Here is a 19,994-nt window from a genome sequence, read left to right as displayed (position 1 = left end):
GATTCGAACAATTGGATTTTTTTTTGGACCAGAAGCCATCGGATTCAAGTGACTCAAAATTAAGAATATATATTAATAAATATTAATGTTTTTATATTTTTAAATATATTTTTGAATTAAAATTAAATTTAATGTATTTTTATTAATGATTTAATATTTTTGGGCTTTTATTATAATCTTTGTCATTTTTATTTGGGTTTTTATTTTACAATGTTTTCTTCTGTCCATGACACCATTACTTGCCATTTAGTTCCAATTTTATGTTGATGATACATTTATATTCATAAAAAAATGGAATGTAAAGCTTTTATATGAAAGAGAAAAATGAATTGAGTTTGTTTTACTACAAAGAACAAACTTCAAATTTGTGCTACATAGACAAGAAAAGTTAAGACGTCGTATCATTACAAAGGAGAAACTTGCGCTTCATAAAGAATAAGAATCGTTTGAGAGAAATCAAACTATTTGTGTTCAATCCCTAATGCTCGGCTAGAATTTTTAGGCACTAGCTAGTTTTTGCTTTCTAGCCATTATTATACATAAAGCATAAGATCATGACAAACCCAATGATCAGATTCGAGGCCAAAAAGGCACACCAGTCTCTGGAATCCAGGACTCTCCTTGTATGAGCTTGCTTACAGTGAAAGGTCCAGCCTCCTGGGGACTGTTGAACACATGAAAACCAGGCCAGTTCACTCTATGTCTAGTCGAAGCCCCAGCACCTGTATTCATGTAATCTGCAAAGTATAGTGTTGAAAGAGCAAAACTGCCGCTCCGTTCTGTCCATCCTTTGGGATCGATTAAACCGTCAATGCTGTCTTCATAAATACTGTCCTGGAATACTTTTTCCATGGCCTACCCAAATAAGTCCTGAACAAATGTTTGACAGAACCGAAACCAGATGCTGGCCTTACGCGCGATCCTTGAATTGAAATTCCTGTATTTTCATTCGGTTCTTCTCTCCCTTGAGCAGTTATAATGTTGGCCTGCTGGTTAATTGGTATCTTCACAAATATGTCACAGTTTTGTAAGACTACTGGGGCATCACCAAAGATGAAATCAATTGTGCCATATATATGGCAATCGCGATAAAATTGCCTTAGGGAGTGCACAAGGAGAGTGTCTTGGTAACCCTTGACGCTGCAACGATAGAACACAGAATGGTCTGAGCTTACCCTTAATGCCACTGCTTGATGTTTATTTGGACCGGCTGTGTTCTCAAAAGTCATGTCCCTTGCCCAAAACCCATCACCTGACACGCCTGCAGAAGACGAAGTTAAGCTCATCTATCCTCTCAAGTTGTTCTAATGATTACAGGATTATTTGAATCCAAGTTTCTCCATGGAATCATCTAAGAAGCAAGAACTTCACTCTTACCAAATGTTGCAGAGCCGAAAGTGGTAGCACCATCTGGGACATTCCGATTTCCAGTTACAATTGTTCTATCCATGCCATCACCAACCATCATTATATTCTTCACATTCCTTTCTATGTCCACTTTCTCATTGTACACTCCTGCTTTCACATAGATTATTACTCTCTGGGGGCGCCTATTACCCATTCTAGCAACTGCAGCCACTGTCTCATTGATTGTTTTGTGGGTGCCAGAGCCATCATTTGCCACGATAAAATCGGCCTTTGATGTTGCTGGATTCCACGACGTTAAAAGTCCCCCGCCTTCGTTGAAGTTTGGTCTAGGCAGTTGATCTGTCAAGTACCAGAAAAAAAAAGGGTCCTAAATTTCTTTACAAAAATAGTTTATTAATTGAGGGGAGGAAATAGCCAAATAGGGTAATGTAAAAAATTATCCATATGGTTCATCGGCCAGGAAAGTTATTTGGATTTGCATTTTCTGATTTTTATATATATAATATAAAATTAAACTTACTTAATTTCATTCGAGAAACTCTAATTAAGTTTTATTTTATAACAATTGAATCAATCTGAGTACTAAAGCGCTAGTGAGAGAGACACCGAGGAGAGTAGCTTACCCTGATTTACGACATCCTTCCCATACAATGCCAAAGCTTCACTAAGCAAAGTTGTCAGGTTTTGAGCATCTGCATGATCTTGAATCACAAAACCCTTCTCCCCTAATCCCTCCAAGCAAGTTCTGTGATTCGCGAGCACGCCACTTAACCATGTTCGAGCATCTTCAAGGGTATAGCCTTGACGAGAGAGCATTAAGAGCGAGAGCCTAGACTCGCTGTCATCCTACAGCTTAGCACAGTCACTGAGACACATCCCGTGATAATTTAATGTGTGGTCCAATCCGTGTAGGGCCAAGGAAGCCTCAGCCCAGTTCCTACATTCCACAACCACGGTTCTAGCCATTTGAACCACCTCTGCAAGTTCTTGAGAGCAAAAGGTGGTGGTAGCCATGGCTAAGAGAAGTAGAAAGGTGGTGACGCTAGTGGACATATTTGGTAGTATCAATTAATAACAGTGAATGACATGCATGGACTCCGTGGGTGGACTTTATTTTGATACATAATCGGTGAGGAGCAAACATATGGACCATTTTAGCCCAGGTGTCATTCGGGATTTAACCAGCTTATAGATCATGCAGACATGACATGGTAGTTGGTACTTGGTACTTGGCATTAATTTCATACCCAGTTTAAGAAACATAGCTGTTGCTGAGGACTTACATTTGTGGAATTGTGGGCAAGGATATTAAGGACTTCTCTTCCGAGCACTTGCTGCATTTGGAGCTGACCAGTTCGATGAGGAGGATGATGAAGAAAAGCAATCAAAGAAGTCATTTTACGGCTACTTTTATGTGGCCTTAAACCTGGGATCCTTGTTTGCTGAGACAGTATTGGCATACATACAGAACATTGGGAACTGGATCCTGGGGTTCTGGATATGTGTTACTGGTGCAATGGTAGCATTTTCCTTGCTCTTGTGTGGGACTTTGAGGTACAGACACTTCAAGACTGTTGGAAACCCCATTTCCAGGTTCTTTCAGGTGATTGTAGCTTCCGCGAGGAAAATAAACCTTCCAGTACCCTCAGATGGGGAAGGGCTTTATGAAGTTCAAAGAGCGGAAGACAAAAGTAATGGGGTCAGATGAATTCCTCACACTGATGGCTTCAAGTTTTTTCGTTGTAGCTGGTCACAATATATAACCTTAATGTGCTTGAATTTCTCGTGTAAGCAAAGGACTGAAACTACATATGGTAGTTTTTTAAGGTAATGTCATGAATAATTCTGTTGTAAATGGCAGATTTCTTAATCGTGCCACCATTATCACCTCGGCGGACATTTTCTTGGTAATAAACAAGGGTGAAACAGAAAATCCATGGTATCTTTGCACCATCACACAAGTCGAAGAAGTGAAGTGCATTCTAAGATTACTACCAATATGGCTCAGCGCCATTCTGTCCTCCGTGGTATTCATACAAATGCTTTCTCTCTTTGTCGAGCAAGGAGCTGCCATGGACACAACAATCTCAAACTTTCATATCCCACCAGCCAGTATGTTTGCATTTGACATTGTAAGCACATCTACTTTCATTCTATTGCACGACAAAGTCATAGTTCCTTTATATGCAAGACTAACAAAAAGAGAGCTTACGCCTCCATCCGAGCTACAAAGAATAGGAATTGGTATAGCTATTGCAATGGTATCCATGATAATTGCAGGCATTATTGAGCAGCAAAGACTAAAATATGCCAATGGTAAAAAGACAAGTGCTTTAAGCATTTTCTGGCGGACTCCACAGTATGTGCTTGTGGGAGTGTCTGAAGCATTGGTATATGTTGCCCAAATGGAATTTTTTGTATCCCGAACACCAGATGGATTGAAAAGTTTAGGAATTGGGTTATCAATGTACTCTTCAGCATTGGGTAGTTATATGTAGTATGATTTTGACAGCAGTGACGGCAATTACATCCAGAATGGGAAACCAGGTTGGGTTCCACCGGATTCGAATGCAGGACATTTGGATAGATACTTCTTTCTCTTAGCTGCCTTGACTGCACTTAACTTGGTCCTCTTTGTTACTTGCGCTAAGCGCTATAATCCCATATCTTTCGAGAACAGAGCTGAAACATAGAAATGGAGACTCGAGATCAAACTAATGAAGCTTGAGCAGTTCTCTGCTTATCTATTTCCAAATGAATGTTATAACATGTGTTATCCCTCAAAATACTAGCATCGTGCTTATTAAAGGAAAATTCCAATACACCAATAATATACATTTACCAATTTTTTCATATATGCTTTTATACATTAATATCTATAAATTTTATTTTTTACTTTTAATATAAAGAGATTAGCTCTGTTAGGTAATATTTCATATATGGTGATCTATGTATGATGATTAAACTATAATGTTTGATTATCATTTAACTTACCTTAGGGTCTATTATTTATGCAATAATGAGACTCGTTTACTTATTTAGCCAAGGAAACACATTCGGTGATGAAGGTAGCCGAGCTGTAAGAACTTCGACCCCAGTTTCTGTTACCTGCATGTTAATATCCATTAGAAACTGTGAGAAGTAAGAAACACTCGTGTAGACGCCATGATTCTCTATCATTAAATGCCAACTATAATCACAAGCAAGCACCATATAATCGCATATCTTTTGGTTACTACTGAAATTCATGAATGGTTCCAAGATAAAAGCAAAGTCAACACAAATATAACCAGACTATTGCAAGACAACCATGAAGGTTGCACTGGTAAGTAGCTAATCAGGAGCCAAAAGGTCATTCCAAACATTTATCTAAAATGACAAAAGTTAAAAACACTAGACAATACATAGCGGTATGATGAAAAGAAAAAACAAATGGGAAAATACAAAGTTACCAAAAGAGTATGCTCAAACTGAGCACTGCGTTTGCCATCTGCAGTAACAGCAGTCCATCCATCAGGCCACATTTGATCACGCCAAACTCCTGCAAGAGCAAAATCCATCAAGACATAGCAAACAAAACAAAAGGATTATAAACCACTATGCTTGAAAAGTACCCAACATCAAGAGTTACCTGCATTAATCATTGGTTCGATTGTAAAAGTCTGCCCAGCTTTCATCACCCCAACTGCTTTATTTCCTGCTAATGTTAAGGGAAGCAGCAGATAAAAGAAACATAAATTACTTGCAACTAAGAGTGGTTGAATCAATTTCATGAACTTCCCGTTTACAACAGCAATTGAATCATTATACTTCATTGAGGGCTTTCCATGAAGCATTAAGGATAGTCAAACATAAAACGTAATTGGTTTGAGAAGCCTGATCTAACAAGGATACCTCCATAATGGGGAATATTTGGGGCACAGTGGAAGAGCTCTCCAATGCCATGGCCACAAATTGATTTCACCTATAGTAACAAAAGATAACAGAGAAAGAAATAAATAGAAACTGTAATTAGAGTAAAATATGAACCAGGATGTATAATTGCATAGACCAAATTACACATTACCACAGATAACCCCGACATGGAAGCATGGCGATTAATCACTTCTCCAATATCACGAAATCTCACTCCGGGTTTAACTGAATTTCAGTGCATAAAGAAAAAGAAAGATTAATCAGAAATCAAGTCTAAATAGTAGTTTTGAATTACCGCTATCAAACTCAAGTAGATATAAAGAAAGCAGCTGTCTCTGTGTCTGTGTACCTATGCATGTTGATGCATTCATGGGGCATGAGGTTCAAAAGAATGTGATCCACTTAAAATCAAGAGACCATTATCAAAATTTTTCTAATTAAATAACTCTCTAAATTACACAGTTAGCACCTGCCCTTCCACATAGAATGCAATAGACTACCAAAGACCTTCAACATTGAACACTTAATATCCATCTGTTTGAGTAATCATATCCAAGAAAATGAAATACCAAGCACATTATTTCTTGATCATTTTATCTTTTAAAAAAAATCTAAAAGAAGTAACAAATTATGAACACAGGTTTAACAAATTATGTTCGAAGAGCAATGACATCATCGACATGGCACGACATGCTTAGTGATTGAAGAAAGTGGGAATTGAACTAAATCCATCAGCCATCAAAAGTAATTCTTTATTTTATGATCTCTAGCAGATTGTACACATTGCAATATGTAAAACTCGTCAACAAAAAGACTTTTTGAAACCTTAGCAGAACAAGAAAACATTAGAGAAAATGTGATGCTGAAAAATTGAATTATTGCAGATAGAATATGAATCACATACCAATAGATATTGCTTTATCTAAGCACTCATATGTACACTGAACCAGCTTACGAGATGCTTCATCTACGTTTCCCACAAAATATGTTTCGTTTAAATCACCTGCATGATGAGTCTATCCTTTGTCAAGTATGGAGTTTCATTATTTTCAGCAGCATTTGCATCAATATTAAATGGACAGATTCCTACCATGAACACCTTTGTAGTAAACAGTGACATCAACATTTACAATATCACCATTCTCCAATTTCCTGAGGCAATTAGAACATAGTTGATCACCGAATTTCAGTTCAGGTGCATCTAAGTAATTGACAAATACCACCAATAAATGTTAAAAACTTTTAAGTTTTTTGAATTAGAATGAAACTAATACCTTGCATCAGGAATGCCATGGCATATTACTTCATTAACTGACCTGAAAAAGAAAATGAAACATGTTTACTTATTCAACACAATAAATCCCCATCAAATTCAAAGAATATGTACAGAAGTACTTACGTGCAGCAAGACTTTGGGAAGAAATTATAATTGAGAGGAGATGGATATCCTCCTGCAGGAGAGATACACACATGTAAAGCAAAACCATAGAGATAATCATTCATTAATTGTGCGAAATAAAAGGTCATTCAAAACATGCACCTGCAGCAATAGTTGCCTCATGAACCACTTGATCAATTTCATCTGTTGTTACACCAGGACGGATCATCTGTGCTGCTGCATCCAAAACCTCCCTTGCAATCTAACAATAGAAATTTAAAAGCCAAGAGAATTTGTAATTACTCAAAAAATACTAAAAATTAATTCCGAAGAGAATTGGATGCAATTGCAATTGAAAAGGATTTCCAAAGAGAATTGCATGTATTTGCCAGTGCAAAGGATTTCTCATCAGTTCCTCCTTTCCATTCTAGCAATTATTCTTGAGGTCCTAAGGTTTGCTCACACAGAAAAACAAATGGATTTGCCTTTTCCTATATAGCAATTATTGAGCCAAAGTCATAAACTAGGGGGACATACGTGGGCCATAATAGGAATTGACTTACTAAAAAGAACTTCTATATTGAATGGAAGCAAAATCCAGAAGCATTCTAAATAAATTTGTTATTCCTTTAGTTTAAACTGCAAATTTGGGCCAATCCAATCTGCTATCTGTTTAAAAGAGCTTAATGCAGACAGGCAGCAACAGTGAGCTTATTATCAAGCTATGGTCAATCCTTCCAGTTGACAGTAGGTTCTGTAAACCAAACTATGTTAAAGCTCATTTTAGGACGATATGTTTTGCTGAGGGGAAAAACCTTTATTTTCACATGAAGCAGAGTAATGTAACCTTTTCATGAAAATGTGAAGACATGTAGACAACAACATAGCATGATAAACTCCCTAGAGAAAGCATGGTTGTGTAATTGCAAAAAAGAGAGAAAAGAGGAAGATGGGTACTTACTCGACAAGTTTCTCGCATTCTCTCAATTTGATCTGAAGTCTTGATCTTCAAACAGATGCATCAAATTTAACAAGAAAAGAAATAACAAAAAGATAACTATAAGGAACAAATAAAGCATACAATAATTCACTAAGACTAACGAAGAGATTTCACTAGTATAAACTTACCTCAACATGATGTTGCAAATCACTATTCGGCTCAACCTTTGGAATCCCCTGCATGTGAAAGGGTAACAGAAATATCTTAGTGATGCAAATACCAATAAGCCAAGAGGAAAGAAGAGAGAAAATAAGTTTACTTGTTCATTAATCTCTCTGTCATCAATAAGTTTTCCACTCAAATTGCTAATAAGTATTCCACATGCAAAAGAAAAAAAAAAACTAATTTAGAAATACTCACATCATCAGCCCAATCAGGTTTTGCAATGTGAGCAGGTACAATACGCTTGGCAGATATGGGATATGGTCTAAGTGTCCTGTACAAGGAAGATAATAATAAAAATCAGAAATAAAAGGGGAAATATTTATCTAGGAAACAAAATATAAACAAAAGCTTTAATATTCCACGGTAAGTAAGAAAGTGATCCAAAAGCAGGAAAGATATGTAGCATATAAGATAAACTAAAATCATAGAGAAGTACCCTGTCCAATAAAAATGGGGAAGTTTAGGAGTTCGACTCTGCCCTTTCCTCAAGCAATATAGCCAACCCTTACTAGCTAAATCAGAATTTCGTTCACCAGCAGTAGCTGTCCCAAGTGAGGAAAGCCTAGCCTTCGAATGAACTGATTTGTGTGAGCTCCAAGAATCCTTGAAACAATCCTGAGTGCTGTCAAGGAAAACAACATAAATAATAGAAAATTAAAAGCTTTATCAAACATCTTTCAAATTTTTATTAAGAACAAGAGAAAAACTCAGCTTTCATCAATGAATTAAGCTAAAAATATAAAAATCATCAGCCAAGTTTTAGTCAAGGATGGAATTTAGTACATCCTTGGCATTTTTTATAAAGCCTTGACATACAACATCGGAAAGAGTAATATGAAGATGAAATCAAACAATTAATTCACTGCAGCATATTATCTATAATCATTCCCATAATAATCAAAGATACCGAACAGAATTTCAACATCATAGAAGAAAATTATTACATACCAGAAAGCAGCACCTTCACGAGGAAGCTTTAAGTCCACGCACTTGGGACACCTACAGATAAAAAGTTACAGTGTTACATCAGAAACAAAGGATGCAACTCGATTCTCAAGTTATTCTATTAACCAAACAGAGTCAAACTCAAAATTTCTAAAGTCACAATTTTGATCACTGCCAAATGCTAATAGTCTTCCTTTAGACCTAGTTTGGTTGGCGCTTCTGTTTTTTGCTTTTTGATTTTGTAATTTGTCTCATTATTTCAGTTATTGTCTATTTTTTGCTTTTCACTTTCTATTCAAAAATGCAAAAATGCAAAAGCATCAACCAAACGCACTTTGATCATTCGAGATGTCTTAAAGTCACAAATTTGATAATTTCCATACGTTAATGGCACCAACACAATGATACCCAGACTCAGAAATTTCTGTGATTGTAATATGAGAATAAACAATAATTAAGTAAACACATACTGAAGATTAGCAGGCTTGCCGCAACGAGCACAGGAGAGTGTCTCCACCACATCCGAGCCACCGGCCATCGAACCTCAAATTTACTACTCTCTTTTTTATGTGTAAGATTGAGCCGCCCAGTTCAATTCAAAAAGAAAAACGGATAGAAGCAGTAAAATAGTTACAATAAGATGCACATACGAGTGCGCTTAAGGCTCTGTTTGGCTCAAAAAATTTTTGAAAGAAAAGAAATTGGCTGTTATTGAAAATTTTGGAGGAAAATTTTATTGAAAAATTAAGAGTTAAACCCTTATCTATCAGCCAACATCGAGATCAATTCGGTTATGATACACACTAAAAGAGGTTGACAGTTTGAGTTTCTGTCGAAAGCTACAACCTTGGCTGAAAAGCTTAGTTGTCGGCTCACGGAAGAAGAAGAAGAAGAAGAAAGACGCAAGAACAAATTGGAGATTTAAGGGCTTTGAATATTTTTCTCTTTTAATTTCAACCGGGCTTGATTTAAGGTTGGGTTTTAAATTGGGCTTCTTATATCTTAGACTTGGGCCTAATTGATTTTTATGGGCCTTTCTTACCAGCTAGATCAACCTTCCAAAGCATTTGCCTAAGACCAGGCCTGATCCATTGGATTTTTTTTGGGCCAGAAGCCATCCGATTAAAGTGACTCAAAATTAAGAATATATATTAACAAATATTAATATTTTTATATTTTTAAATATATTTTTGAATTAAAATTAAATTTAATGTATTTTTATTAATGATTTAATATTTTTGGGCTTTTATTATAATCTTTGTCGTTTTTATTTGGGTTTTTATTTTACAACGTTTTCTTCTGTCCATGACATCATTACTTGCCATTTAGTTCCAATTTTATGTTGATGATACATTTATATTCATAAAAAAATGGAATGTAAAGCTTTTATATGAAAGAGAAAAATGAATTGAGTTTGTTTTACTACAAAGAACAAACTTCAAATTTGTGCTACATAGACACGAAAAGTTAAAACGTCGTATCATTACAAAGGAGAAACTTGCGCTTCATAAAGAACAGGAATCGTTTGAGAGAAATCAAACTATTTGTGTTCAATCCATAATGCTCGGCTAGAATTTTTAGGCACTAGCTAGTTTTTGCTTTCTAGCCATTATTATACATAAAGCATAAGATCATGACAAACCCAATGATCAGATTCGAGGCCAGAAAGGCACACCAGTCTCGGGAATCCAGGACTCTCCTTGTATGAGCTTGCTCACAGTGAAAGGTCCAGCCTCCCGGGGACTGTTGAACACATGAAAACCAGGCCAGTTCACTCTATGTCTAGTCGAAGCCCAGCACCTGTACTCATGTACTCTGCAAAGTATAGTGTTGAAAGTGCAAAACTGCCGCTCCATTCTGTCCATCCTTTGGGATCGATTAAACCATCAATGTCTGTCTTCATAAATACTGTCCTGGAATACCTTTTCCATGGTCTACCCAAATAAGTCTTGAACAAATGTTTGACAGAACCGAAACCAGATGCTGGCCTTACGCGAGATCCTTGAATTGAAATTCCTGTATTTTCATTAGGATCTTCTCTACCTTGAACAGTTATAATGTTGGCTTGATGGTTAATTGGTCTCTTCACAAATATGTCACGGTTTTGTAAGACTACTGGGGCATCACCAAAGATGAAATCAATTATGCCATATATATGGCAATCGCGATAAAATTACCTTAGGGATTGCACAAGGAGAGTGTCTTGGTAACCCTTGACGCTGCGACGATAGAACACAGAGTGGTCTGAGCTTACCCTTAATTCCACTGCTTGATGTTTATTTGGACCGGCTGTGTTCTCAAAAGTCATGTCCCTTGCCCAAAACCCATCACCTGACACGCCTGCAGAAGACGAAGTTAAGCTCATCTATCCTCTCAAGTTATTCTAATGATTACAGGATTATTTGAATCCAAGTTTCTCCATGGAATCATCTAAGAAGCAAGAACTTCACTCTTACCAAATGTTGCAGAGCCGAAGGTGGTAGCACCATCTGGGACATTTCGATTTCCAGTTACAATTGTTCTATCCATGCCATCACCAACCATCATTATATTCTTCACATTCCTTTCTATGTCCACTTTCTCATTGTACACTCCTGCCTTCACATAGATTATTACTCTCTGGGGGCGCCTATTACCCATCCTAGCAACTGCAGCCACTGCCTCATTGATTGTTTTGTGGGTACCAGAGCCATCATTCGCCACGATAAAATCGGCCTTTGTTGTTGCCGGATTCCACGACGTTAAAAGTCCCCCGCCTTCGTTGAAGTTTGGGCTAGGCAGTTGATCTGTCAAGTACCAAAAAAAAAAAAAGGTCCTAAATTTCTATACAAAAATAGTTTATTAATTGAGGGGAGGAAATAGCCAAATAGGGTAATGTATAAAATTATCCATATGGTTCATCGGCCAGGAAAGTTATTTGGACTTGCATGTTCTGATTTTTATATGTGTAATAGAAAATTAAACTTAATAAATTTCATTCGAGAAACTCTAATTAAGTTTTATTTTATAACAATTGAATTAATCTGAGGTACTAAAGCGCTAGTGGGAGAGAGACCGAGGAGAGTAGCTTACCCTGATTTACGACAACATCCTTCCCATACAATGCCAAAGCTTCACTAAGCAAAGTTGTCAGGTTTTGAGCATCTGCATGATCTTGAATCGCAAAACCCTTCTCCCCTAACCCCTCCAAACAAGTTCTGCGATTCGCGAGCACGCCACTTAACCATGTTCGAGCATCATCAAGGTTATAGCCTTGACGAGAGAGCATTAAGAGCGAGAGCCTAGACTCGCTGTCATCATACAGCTTAACACAGTCACTGAGAGACATCCCGTGATAATTTATTCTGTGGTCCAATCCGTGTAGGGCCAAGGAAGCCTCAGCCCAGTTCCTAAATTCCACAACCAAGGTTCTAGCCATTTGAACCACCTCTGCAAGTTCTTGAGAGCAAAAGGTGGTGGTAGCCATGGCTAAGAGAAGTAGAAAGGTGGTGACGCTAGTGGAGATATTTGGTAGTATTAATTAATAACGGTGAATGACATGCATGGACTCCGTCGGTGGACTTTATTTTAATATATAATCGGTGAGGAGCAAACACATGGACCGTTTTAGCCCAGGTGTCATTCGAGGTTTAACCCGCTTATAGAACATCATGCAGACACGACAAGGTAGTTGCTACTTGGTATTAATTTCATACCCAGTTTAAGAAACATAGCTCTTGCTGAGGACTAACATTTGTGGAATTGTGGGCAAGGATATTAAGGACTTCTGTTCCGAGCACGATTAATATTTAGAGATTTGAAACTTTGATATTGGTATTGTAATAGTATCAATGGAGTTAGGTTTTCCTTAGATATGTTACATCCGTCGGACAGGGTCATGGAAATCAGTTTTGCTATAATAATACTTTACTACTCTCTTCTTGTTTGGCACACCTACTATATGGGTGAAAAAAAAGTAAGATAGGTGAAAAATAAAAGAAAAAATTTGAGAAAAATAAATGTAACTTGAAAGAAAAAATGTAATTATATATGTAACTATAAAAAGTATTGCATAGTTTTTTCTATTGAATGTATAAATAAATTAAAAAAATATTTAAATTCATATATTAAATGACATTTATAATTTTAATTTTACATATTTATTACGATTTAATTTAAGTTTTGTATTGGAATCTTTGACTCAGTGACATCAAACTCTCAATCAGCCTTTTATGAATGCTACGGATCTTTAAATGAATGTTAAAAAACAAGGTTACGCGTTGCCTGCTATATATATGAATCTGTGCACGTAACGGCCATGTTTGTGCCTTTGTTTGCCCACCGACAGCTGATAAAAGGGACAGAATGAAGTAAGTACTAGTTAAGCCATAGCCACAATAAGGACATTGGTAAAAAAAAAAAAAAGTATAGTGTAGTAAATGAATTAAAAATAATATTGGGCCGAGTTTGAAATTGCATCTTAGGAGTTGGGATCGAATCAATAAAAAATTCATGTCTCCCTCACGATGTATCTATTGGAGGAAAAATAATATGGAAGGAATGGAACCATATCCTTCTCAATCAAACCTCTCGTGTAATTTTATAAGTAATTATTGTCATAATATATAAATCTAAAAATTTATAGTTAAACTTAATAAATAGAGTTATCATCAATTTTTTTATTAGATGTGATTAGTCACCTAAAAAATTTACACTTTTAAGGAGTTCTTATATTTAACTAAAAATCCCTAAAAAAATAAGTTCAAATCTATTAATCACAATAGAGTTCGAAAGTTCAATTACATATAAAAAAAATTATAATACACAATAAAGTTCGAAAGTTCAGTTACATATAGAAAAAGTTATAAAACCCCACAATGCCCATCCAAATGATGGTGTCATTTTATTTTAAATTTATCCTATGATTTTGATTCTAATGGTTTTAAATTTTTATGTTCAAATATTGAAAATAACTTTTAAAATTCTCCATCAATTTTATAGAATTCATAAAAATATTTTTTCAGTATTCAAAAATCTCATTTATTTTATTAAAGAGACTATGTTATAGAAAAAAAGTTTAATTATTTTTTATTCTTTATTGATAATTTTTTTTGAAAATATATATAATTATTCTACTATTTGGGCTAAATGAAAAAAATCTTTTATTTTATCTTTGAAGAAAAAATAATATGAAAATTATTCTCTTAAAATTTTATTTAAATTCTTCTACCATTTGGGTCAAATTTAAAGAAATTTTTTACCTAAAAATTTCTTAAAAAATTTACCATTTGAAATTTTTAAAAATCCTATCATTAGATAATTGTCAAATATTTTCAACTAAAATTTTTATTTGGAAAAGAATACAATTATTTTAATTAAAATTTCATCTAAATTATTCCACAATTTGAGACAAATTTAGAGAAATTTCTCATCTAGAAATTTTTTAAGAAATTTATCATTTGAAATTTTTAAAAATCTCATCGTTGGGTAATTTGTATTTAGTTTCAAAATTTTTGTTAATATTTTTATTTTTTTATTTTTGGTTTTTTTGTTTGAAAATAAATATTAATTATTGTTATTAAAATTTTATCTAAATTATTCAATAATTTGGGATAAATTTAGACAAAATTTTGCACCTAAGAATTTTATAAAAATTTACCATTTAAAATTTTTAAAAATTTTATCATTAGATAATCATTTTTTATTCTAAAAAAAATTATTTTTTAATTAAATCATGTAAAAATACTTTTAAATATAATAATAAATAAATATGTAGACACCCAATTTGGCCCAAACCCGGATCAATTGGGCTTGGTCCAAATGGGTAGACCTATTTTTGCTTTTTATTTTGTATTTTATATTTTATTATTTTTATTTTTATTTTATATTATATATATTTTCTTTTTTATCTTATGTATTTATTATTTATTTATTTATTATTACTATTTATTAATATATATATCTTTATTATTATTATTTTTTCTTTTCCTTTCTTTTCTGTTAATATTTATATATATATTTTTTATTTATCTAGTTATATATTTATTATTATTTATCTATTTATATATTATAATTTATCTATTATTATTTTTAATTTATCTGTTAATATTATGATTTATCTAATTATTTTCTTTTAATTATCTATTAATATTTTTTATTTGATTTTTTTTTTGGCTGAGATTGGATTGGTTTGTGGGGAATCCTACCGTGAATGGAGATTCAATCAGAATCCATATTGGATTAAATGCTTGAATCCCAATCCAATGAGGAGTTGGGATTGATCAGAAACTTTTCTAATCAATCCCTATAAATAGACCTATGGATCAAAGGAAGAACACACAGAAAAAAGAGATACTGGTTGAGAAAAAAAAAAGACACAGAGAAGATTTAAAAGCTAAAAAGGTTTTGTTACGTTTAGAATAGCTTTAAGAATCGGTAGGAATTTTTGGAGAATTTTTTTTGTGAATTTTTTCTGGAAATTTTTGGAAAATTTTCATATTTCGGTTGAATTTTCTAACGAAGATTGAATTTTTCGATGACTATTCCAGTCAAGTTTGAATTTTTTGACCAATTTCCTAGTTTTCGACAACCATTTCCAGAAATCGATTAGTTTTTCGATGAACTTTAGACAAAAAATCTAGATTTCGATGAAAATTTTTAGAATCCGACAGGCATTCAACCGGAGTTCTTCGGGATTTAGAGAGAGGAGAGAGGAAAAAAATGGAAGAAAGAGAAGAGAATAAGGGATTCTGAGAAAAAAATTGACCTTCAGCCTTATATATCCTCCCAAAATGACGTCATTTTTGCGTTAAGTAACCTAGAGGATCCACGCGTTTTACCAAGATTCGATCCGACCCGAGCGTCTACCTACGTGCGACCCTAGTCTCCAAGCCGTTAGTCGAGCTGAGCCGAGCCGGCACCTTCGAGCCGTTTCTCCGAGCCATTTTTCTTCCTCAAGCCAAGCCGAACCGTTAAGCCGAGCTGTTCCTAGGTTTTTTTTTTCGTTTATTTATTTATTATTATTATTATTAGATTAGAATTATTTAATATTATTTTTTTATCTTTATTTTATTTTCATTTTTATTTTACTTTTCTTTATTTTTATTTTATTTTATTATTTTATTTTCTTTAAATAAAATTCAAGAAAATATTTTTGAGAAAAAATTGAAAGTATCAATTTTCCTTGAAAATAAGTTTTCTAAAAAATATTTTTGAGGACAAGTTAAAATTATCAATTTTTCTTGAAAATAAAATTTTTTAAAAAATATATTTTTTTAGGAAAAAGTTGAAAGTATCAATTTTCTTTAAAAATAAATTTTCAAAAAAATATTTTTGGGAAAAAGTTGAAAGTATCCATTTTCTTTAAAAATAATTTTTCAAAAATAGATTTTTGAGAAAAAGTTGAAAGTATTAATTTTTTTCAAAATTAAAATTTTAAAAAAAATTTTGAAAAAAGTTGAAAGTATCAATTTTTTCTGTACAAAAGCAATTATTTTTTTCTTCCTTTTTATTTTCTTGAATTTTTTTTAATGTTAAATAATCCGACGACGGAGTCTTTACAAGTGAAACAATAGTTTTTTTATATATTCTTAAGGTGAGAGAATTTTTTTAATTTTTTGCTAAAAGTATTAGAGTCAATTGAGAATAATTTTCAATAATTAAATACTTGATAAATTTTAAAGCTTATTGGATAATATAAAATTAAGCTGGTACCATCTTTCAATGGGCGTTGTGAGGGTGCTATAACCTTCTTCATACGTAACCGAACTTTCGAATCATGTTCTGATTAGTAGATCCGAACCTATTCTTTTAAGGACTTTTAAACTTAGGTGTTCCCTGAAAGGATAGATTTCTTAAGTGGCCAATCGCACCTAGATAAAAAAGATTGGTGGTGACTCCTTCAAGTCAATGTCTAGCGATAGATTTTCGGATCTAAATGTTATGACAAAATAATAAAATGTAAAAAAGGGCTTGGCTTGAAGGTTGAAGCAGCTTGGCTAGAGGCACAAATAACGACTTGAAGATGTGGCTCAAGGACGTGGCTCAACTCGGCTCAACTGAAGGAGTTGGCTGAAATACAGGTCAACAGAAGCGGGTTACACTCGAGTAAGTTCACCTGAATGAAAAACAAGTAGATCCTAAGACCATTTTAGGTAAAAACGACGTTGTTTTAAAACCAATGTAAAAGTCCAAATTCAATCTTTTTTTTCGTTAGATATCCTCGGTTCCCTCTCTCTCTACTTCCTTTTTCTCTCCTTCTCTCTCTCTACAAACCCAAAAACACCAGTTGAATCTTCATCGAATTTTGAAAATTTTCACTGAAATCTGAGTAAGTTCACCAGAAGTTCGTCGGAGGTTGGTCGATTTCTGGAAATCAATCACCAGAAACTAGGAAACTTGCTGAAAAATTTAATTAGAGTCAAAAAATTCACTGAAAACTACAAACTTATCAAAATTTAAAAAAAATTCTGAAAATTTTCAGAAAAACAAATTGCCAAAAAATTTTTTGAAAAAAAAAATCCTAAAAATTCTAAGATTGCTATTGGCTTTTCTGAACACCATTTTTATTTTTGCTTGTTGAGTGTTCTGCCTTTGATCAATGTGAATATTTATAGAGTGTAATTAGAAGAGTTTCTGATTAACTCTAAGTCCACCATTGACAGAAATTTTATATTATCATAAAATCATCAAATTTATTATATAGAGATTAAAACTAAGTATGATTCTGTCAGCCTCTATTCACGGCAGAATATTTATCAATCATTTTTTTATCACTATTATAGTATCACTTAACAAAAGCTGAAGATAAATCAATTAAACAGAAAAAATAAGAGATAAACAATAAAACAAATAAATAAATAATAAATAAAAAACATAAAATAATATATACTTGGGCTTAACTATTTGGATCTTATTGAACCATGCTCCAATTAGTTTGAACCTGAACCAAATAGGGTATTTATAATTATCCTTTCAATAATTGAAAGCAAAAAATGGAGATGACATCAAAACAAACCAAAATCCATTTGTTTAGCATAATTTGTCTGGATTGAAATTCTTGGAAAAGCTTGATTTTGCAGTAGCTTTCAATGAAAGTGCCCTTAAGAATTAATATATATCTAAACTAAAAATTCAGTTAACATCAAGTTAGAGCCTAAGGCTCAAGGCGATTTTCAAGTTCCAACAATGGTTGACTACTTTTCCGGGTTTCATTTTTGTTAGAAGGGATAACTCTTAAGCCTTAGGCTAACAAGATAAATGGATTTCGAAAAGAAAGATCCCACGTCCCATACGAAAGAAAGACCAGGATAAAGAATAAAGAAAGAAGGCTATGGACCGGGTTTGCTTCGCATAGCCTACACGAGCCAGAAAATCTCTTTAGAGAAGCAAAGTCCTAATCAAAGCAGCAAGGTACGTCATCTCAAACGTGAAGGAACAGACTTCATCGCGTGACAAATGTCCTTTTAGTTCAAAGACATATGTTCAAACGTTGGTGATCAACCTCCCATGGTTTATCCCAAAGCCGCTACCGTGTTTTGAATGATGAAAAACCAAACCCTCTTCTCTAGATTCAAGTGCAAGTATTCATATGCAAATGCAACAATCTAGTCAAAATCAATTCTCAGTTCTCAATTAAGGACGATAAGGACGATGTTAATAATCAATGTTTAAGCGTGATTAACTTGCCTTTTGTCAATAAAACATGGGATCACGATGCCTGTTTTAAAACATAAAAGAAAAAGGAAGTCAAAATGAATCATCCGTGGACTATTTTTAATTTGAACATTGTTTGTAACACGTCGACTCAATACATGTTGAAAAATCCACTGTTTCCCCTGCACAGTTCGAACTCCGGAGGCTGTTTTTTCTTTCCCCCAGCCCCCCTTCTTATACTTCTATCTCCATTGTCAAATAGTTTCTTACAATTTTCAATATGTAATATCACCATATATGTAATTATCCATGCATCTTACTCATCAAGTCGACAAAAAAAATTAAGTTCAAAATAATGGGTCAAAGCTAAACCGATCTTTTTAGTTATCTTGATAGTTGATATATACACACATAAGTAAAATCCAATGTATATTAAAGATTAATGTTTTGATTATAGTTGTATTTTTTTATACACACGTAATTCATTAAAAAAAAAAAAGTAAATCATGGGTGGGAAAAAAATCCATTTGGGATGGCCAGTGATTATTAAACTACTATCATTGAAATTCAATAAAAACGTCAGCCATTAGTATAAACCAGTATGACATTAACATTATCTAGAATAAAGAAAAAAAAGGTTTGTACATATGTACATTGACCGGAGCAATATAACTTGGAAGTCAGTCCTCCCGTACGGATATAATAAGTATAATGAAATTATATGGTGAGATTTGTAATTTATTCATGTCCGAGTATCAATATCTGGAAATTTTTTGCTATATATTGACTTTTTCTTACACAATTTCGTTGCTGACAGCATTGCAGGTACAGCACTATTTATCAATTAGTCGCATTTGGCATGGAATTGGCTTTCTTGATCAGGATTCCCAGTCAACCTCCTCATGTTGACAAGGATTATTATTCACTAGGAAGCTGCAGGTTTTTGAATGCTAGAGTTGTCCTAAAGCCTAAGGGGAAAAGAAAACATGCAGACATGAGAAATTACAGACAGATAATTGATTAAGAGATTAATAAAAGCATAATTAATTAATGAGGAAAACAGTTGGTTAAGAAATTCAAAGAGTTTCAGGTAGGAATTAGCCTCATGAACACCACTAAAACCATGTATCCAATGACCTGTTTTAGTGCACGAGCATAATTAGTTCATCAACTGGCACCTTGGCTATCTAAAACTTTGCAGATTCTGTGTAATGTACCCCCCAGAAAATACAAAGTATATGTAGCTTAATGACTTTGTATTGCGAGGAGCACAGCGTTAAAATTTAAGAAATCATAAATATATTATATATGTAAATAAACAAGTGCCATCAAACTCTGAATTGTCATTGAACAAGTTGATTATTTTAGTAGTTTGAGACTTTTCTCTGGTTAATTTTGCAGGCTTCTTTCCAAGCAAGTTCACTTCCTTCAATTATCGTTTTAAATAAAGATAATGCAAGCAGTTAAGGGATAAAAGTCAAACAAAATGAAATTAAAGCATATAGCCTTAATTCCGTTGATTCATTATGCAATTACTTTTAAGATGTAATATTTCGTAATTTTAAATTTTAAATTTTAATATCTATTATT

General features: G+C 33.6%; 1 protein-coding gene and 3 pseudogenes across 4 annotated transcripts; 1 reads left to right on the top strand and 3 right to left on the bottom strand.

The window, feature by feature from the left end:
• Nucleotides 1-401: 401 nt before the first annotated feature.
• On the bottom strand, nt 402-2,563 carry LOC111304601 (putative pectinesterase/pectinesterase inhibitor 36; annotated as a pseudogene). Its single transcript, XR_016331684.1, has 3 exons — nt 1,992-2,563; nt 1,378-1,707; nt 402-1,261 (listed from the first exon to the last, which is right to left on the bottom strand). The product of XR_016331684.1 is annotated as a putative pectinesterase/pectinesterase inhibitor 36 (transcript).
• Nucleotides 2,564-2,576: 13 nt separating this feature from the next.
• LOC111306351 (protein NRT1/ PTR FAMILY 7.3-like) lies at nt 2,577-4,061 on the top strand (annotated as a pseudogene).
• On the bottom strand, nt 3,331-9,645 carry LOC111304603 (methionine aminopeptidase 1A-like). Of its 2 annotated transcripts, none has more exons than XM_022901313.2 (17): nt 9,242-9,645; nt 8,775-8,825; nt 8,263-8,448; nt 8,022-8,097; nt 7,790-7,837; nt 7,623-7,667; nt 6,824-6,923; nt 6,683-6,734; nt 6,558-6,599; nt 6,374-6,435; nt 6,188-6,286; nt 5,435-5,508; nt 5,263-5,332; nt 5,000-5,068; nt 4,821-4,909; nt 4,363-4,476; nt 3,331-4,050 (listed from the first exon to the last, which is right to left on the bottom strand). In XM_022901313.2, exons 1-16 carry the CDS (start codon nt 9,307-9,309, stop codon nt 4,399-4,401), a joined length of 1,209 nt encoding a protein of 402 aa, XP_022757048.1. In that variant the 5' UTR covers nt 9,310-9,645; the 3' UTR covers nt 3,331-4,050; nt 4,363-4,398. The 2 variants fall into 2 exon arrangements, with proteins under 2 accessions (XP_022757048.1, XP_022757050.1); XM_022901315.2 differs by having other exon boundaries at nt 5,000-5,065.
• Nucleotides 9,646-10,300: 655 nt separating this feature from the next.
• On the bottom strand, nt 10,301-12,367 carry LOC111304605 (putative pectinesterase/pectinesterase inhibitor 36; annotated as a pseudogene). Its single transcript, XR_016331685.1, has 3 exons — nt 11,844-12,367; nt 11,228-11,557; nt 10,301-11,111 (listed from the first exon to the last, which is right to left on the bottom strand). The product of XR_016331685.1 is annotated as a putative pectinesterase/pectinesterase inhibitor 36 (transcript).
• Nucleotides 12,368-19,994: the final 7,627 nt, after the last annotated feature.

The sequence above is a fragment of the Durio zibethinus genome, chromosome 21, assembly GCF_047325235.1.
Source record: "Durio zibethinus cultivar Kanyao isolate XHJ-2024 chromosome 21, ASM4732523v1, whole genome shotgun sequence".
NCBI classification, from domain to species: domain Eukaryota; kingdom Viridiplantae; phylum Streptophyta; class Magnoliopsida; order Malvales; family Malvaceae; genus Durio; species Durio zibethinus.
Note: the sequence above shows the minus strand (reverse complement) of the source record. Positions and strands in the feature narration are given on the sequence as shown.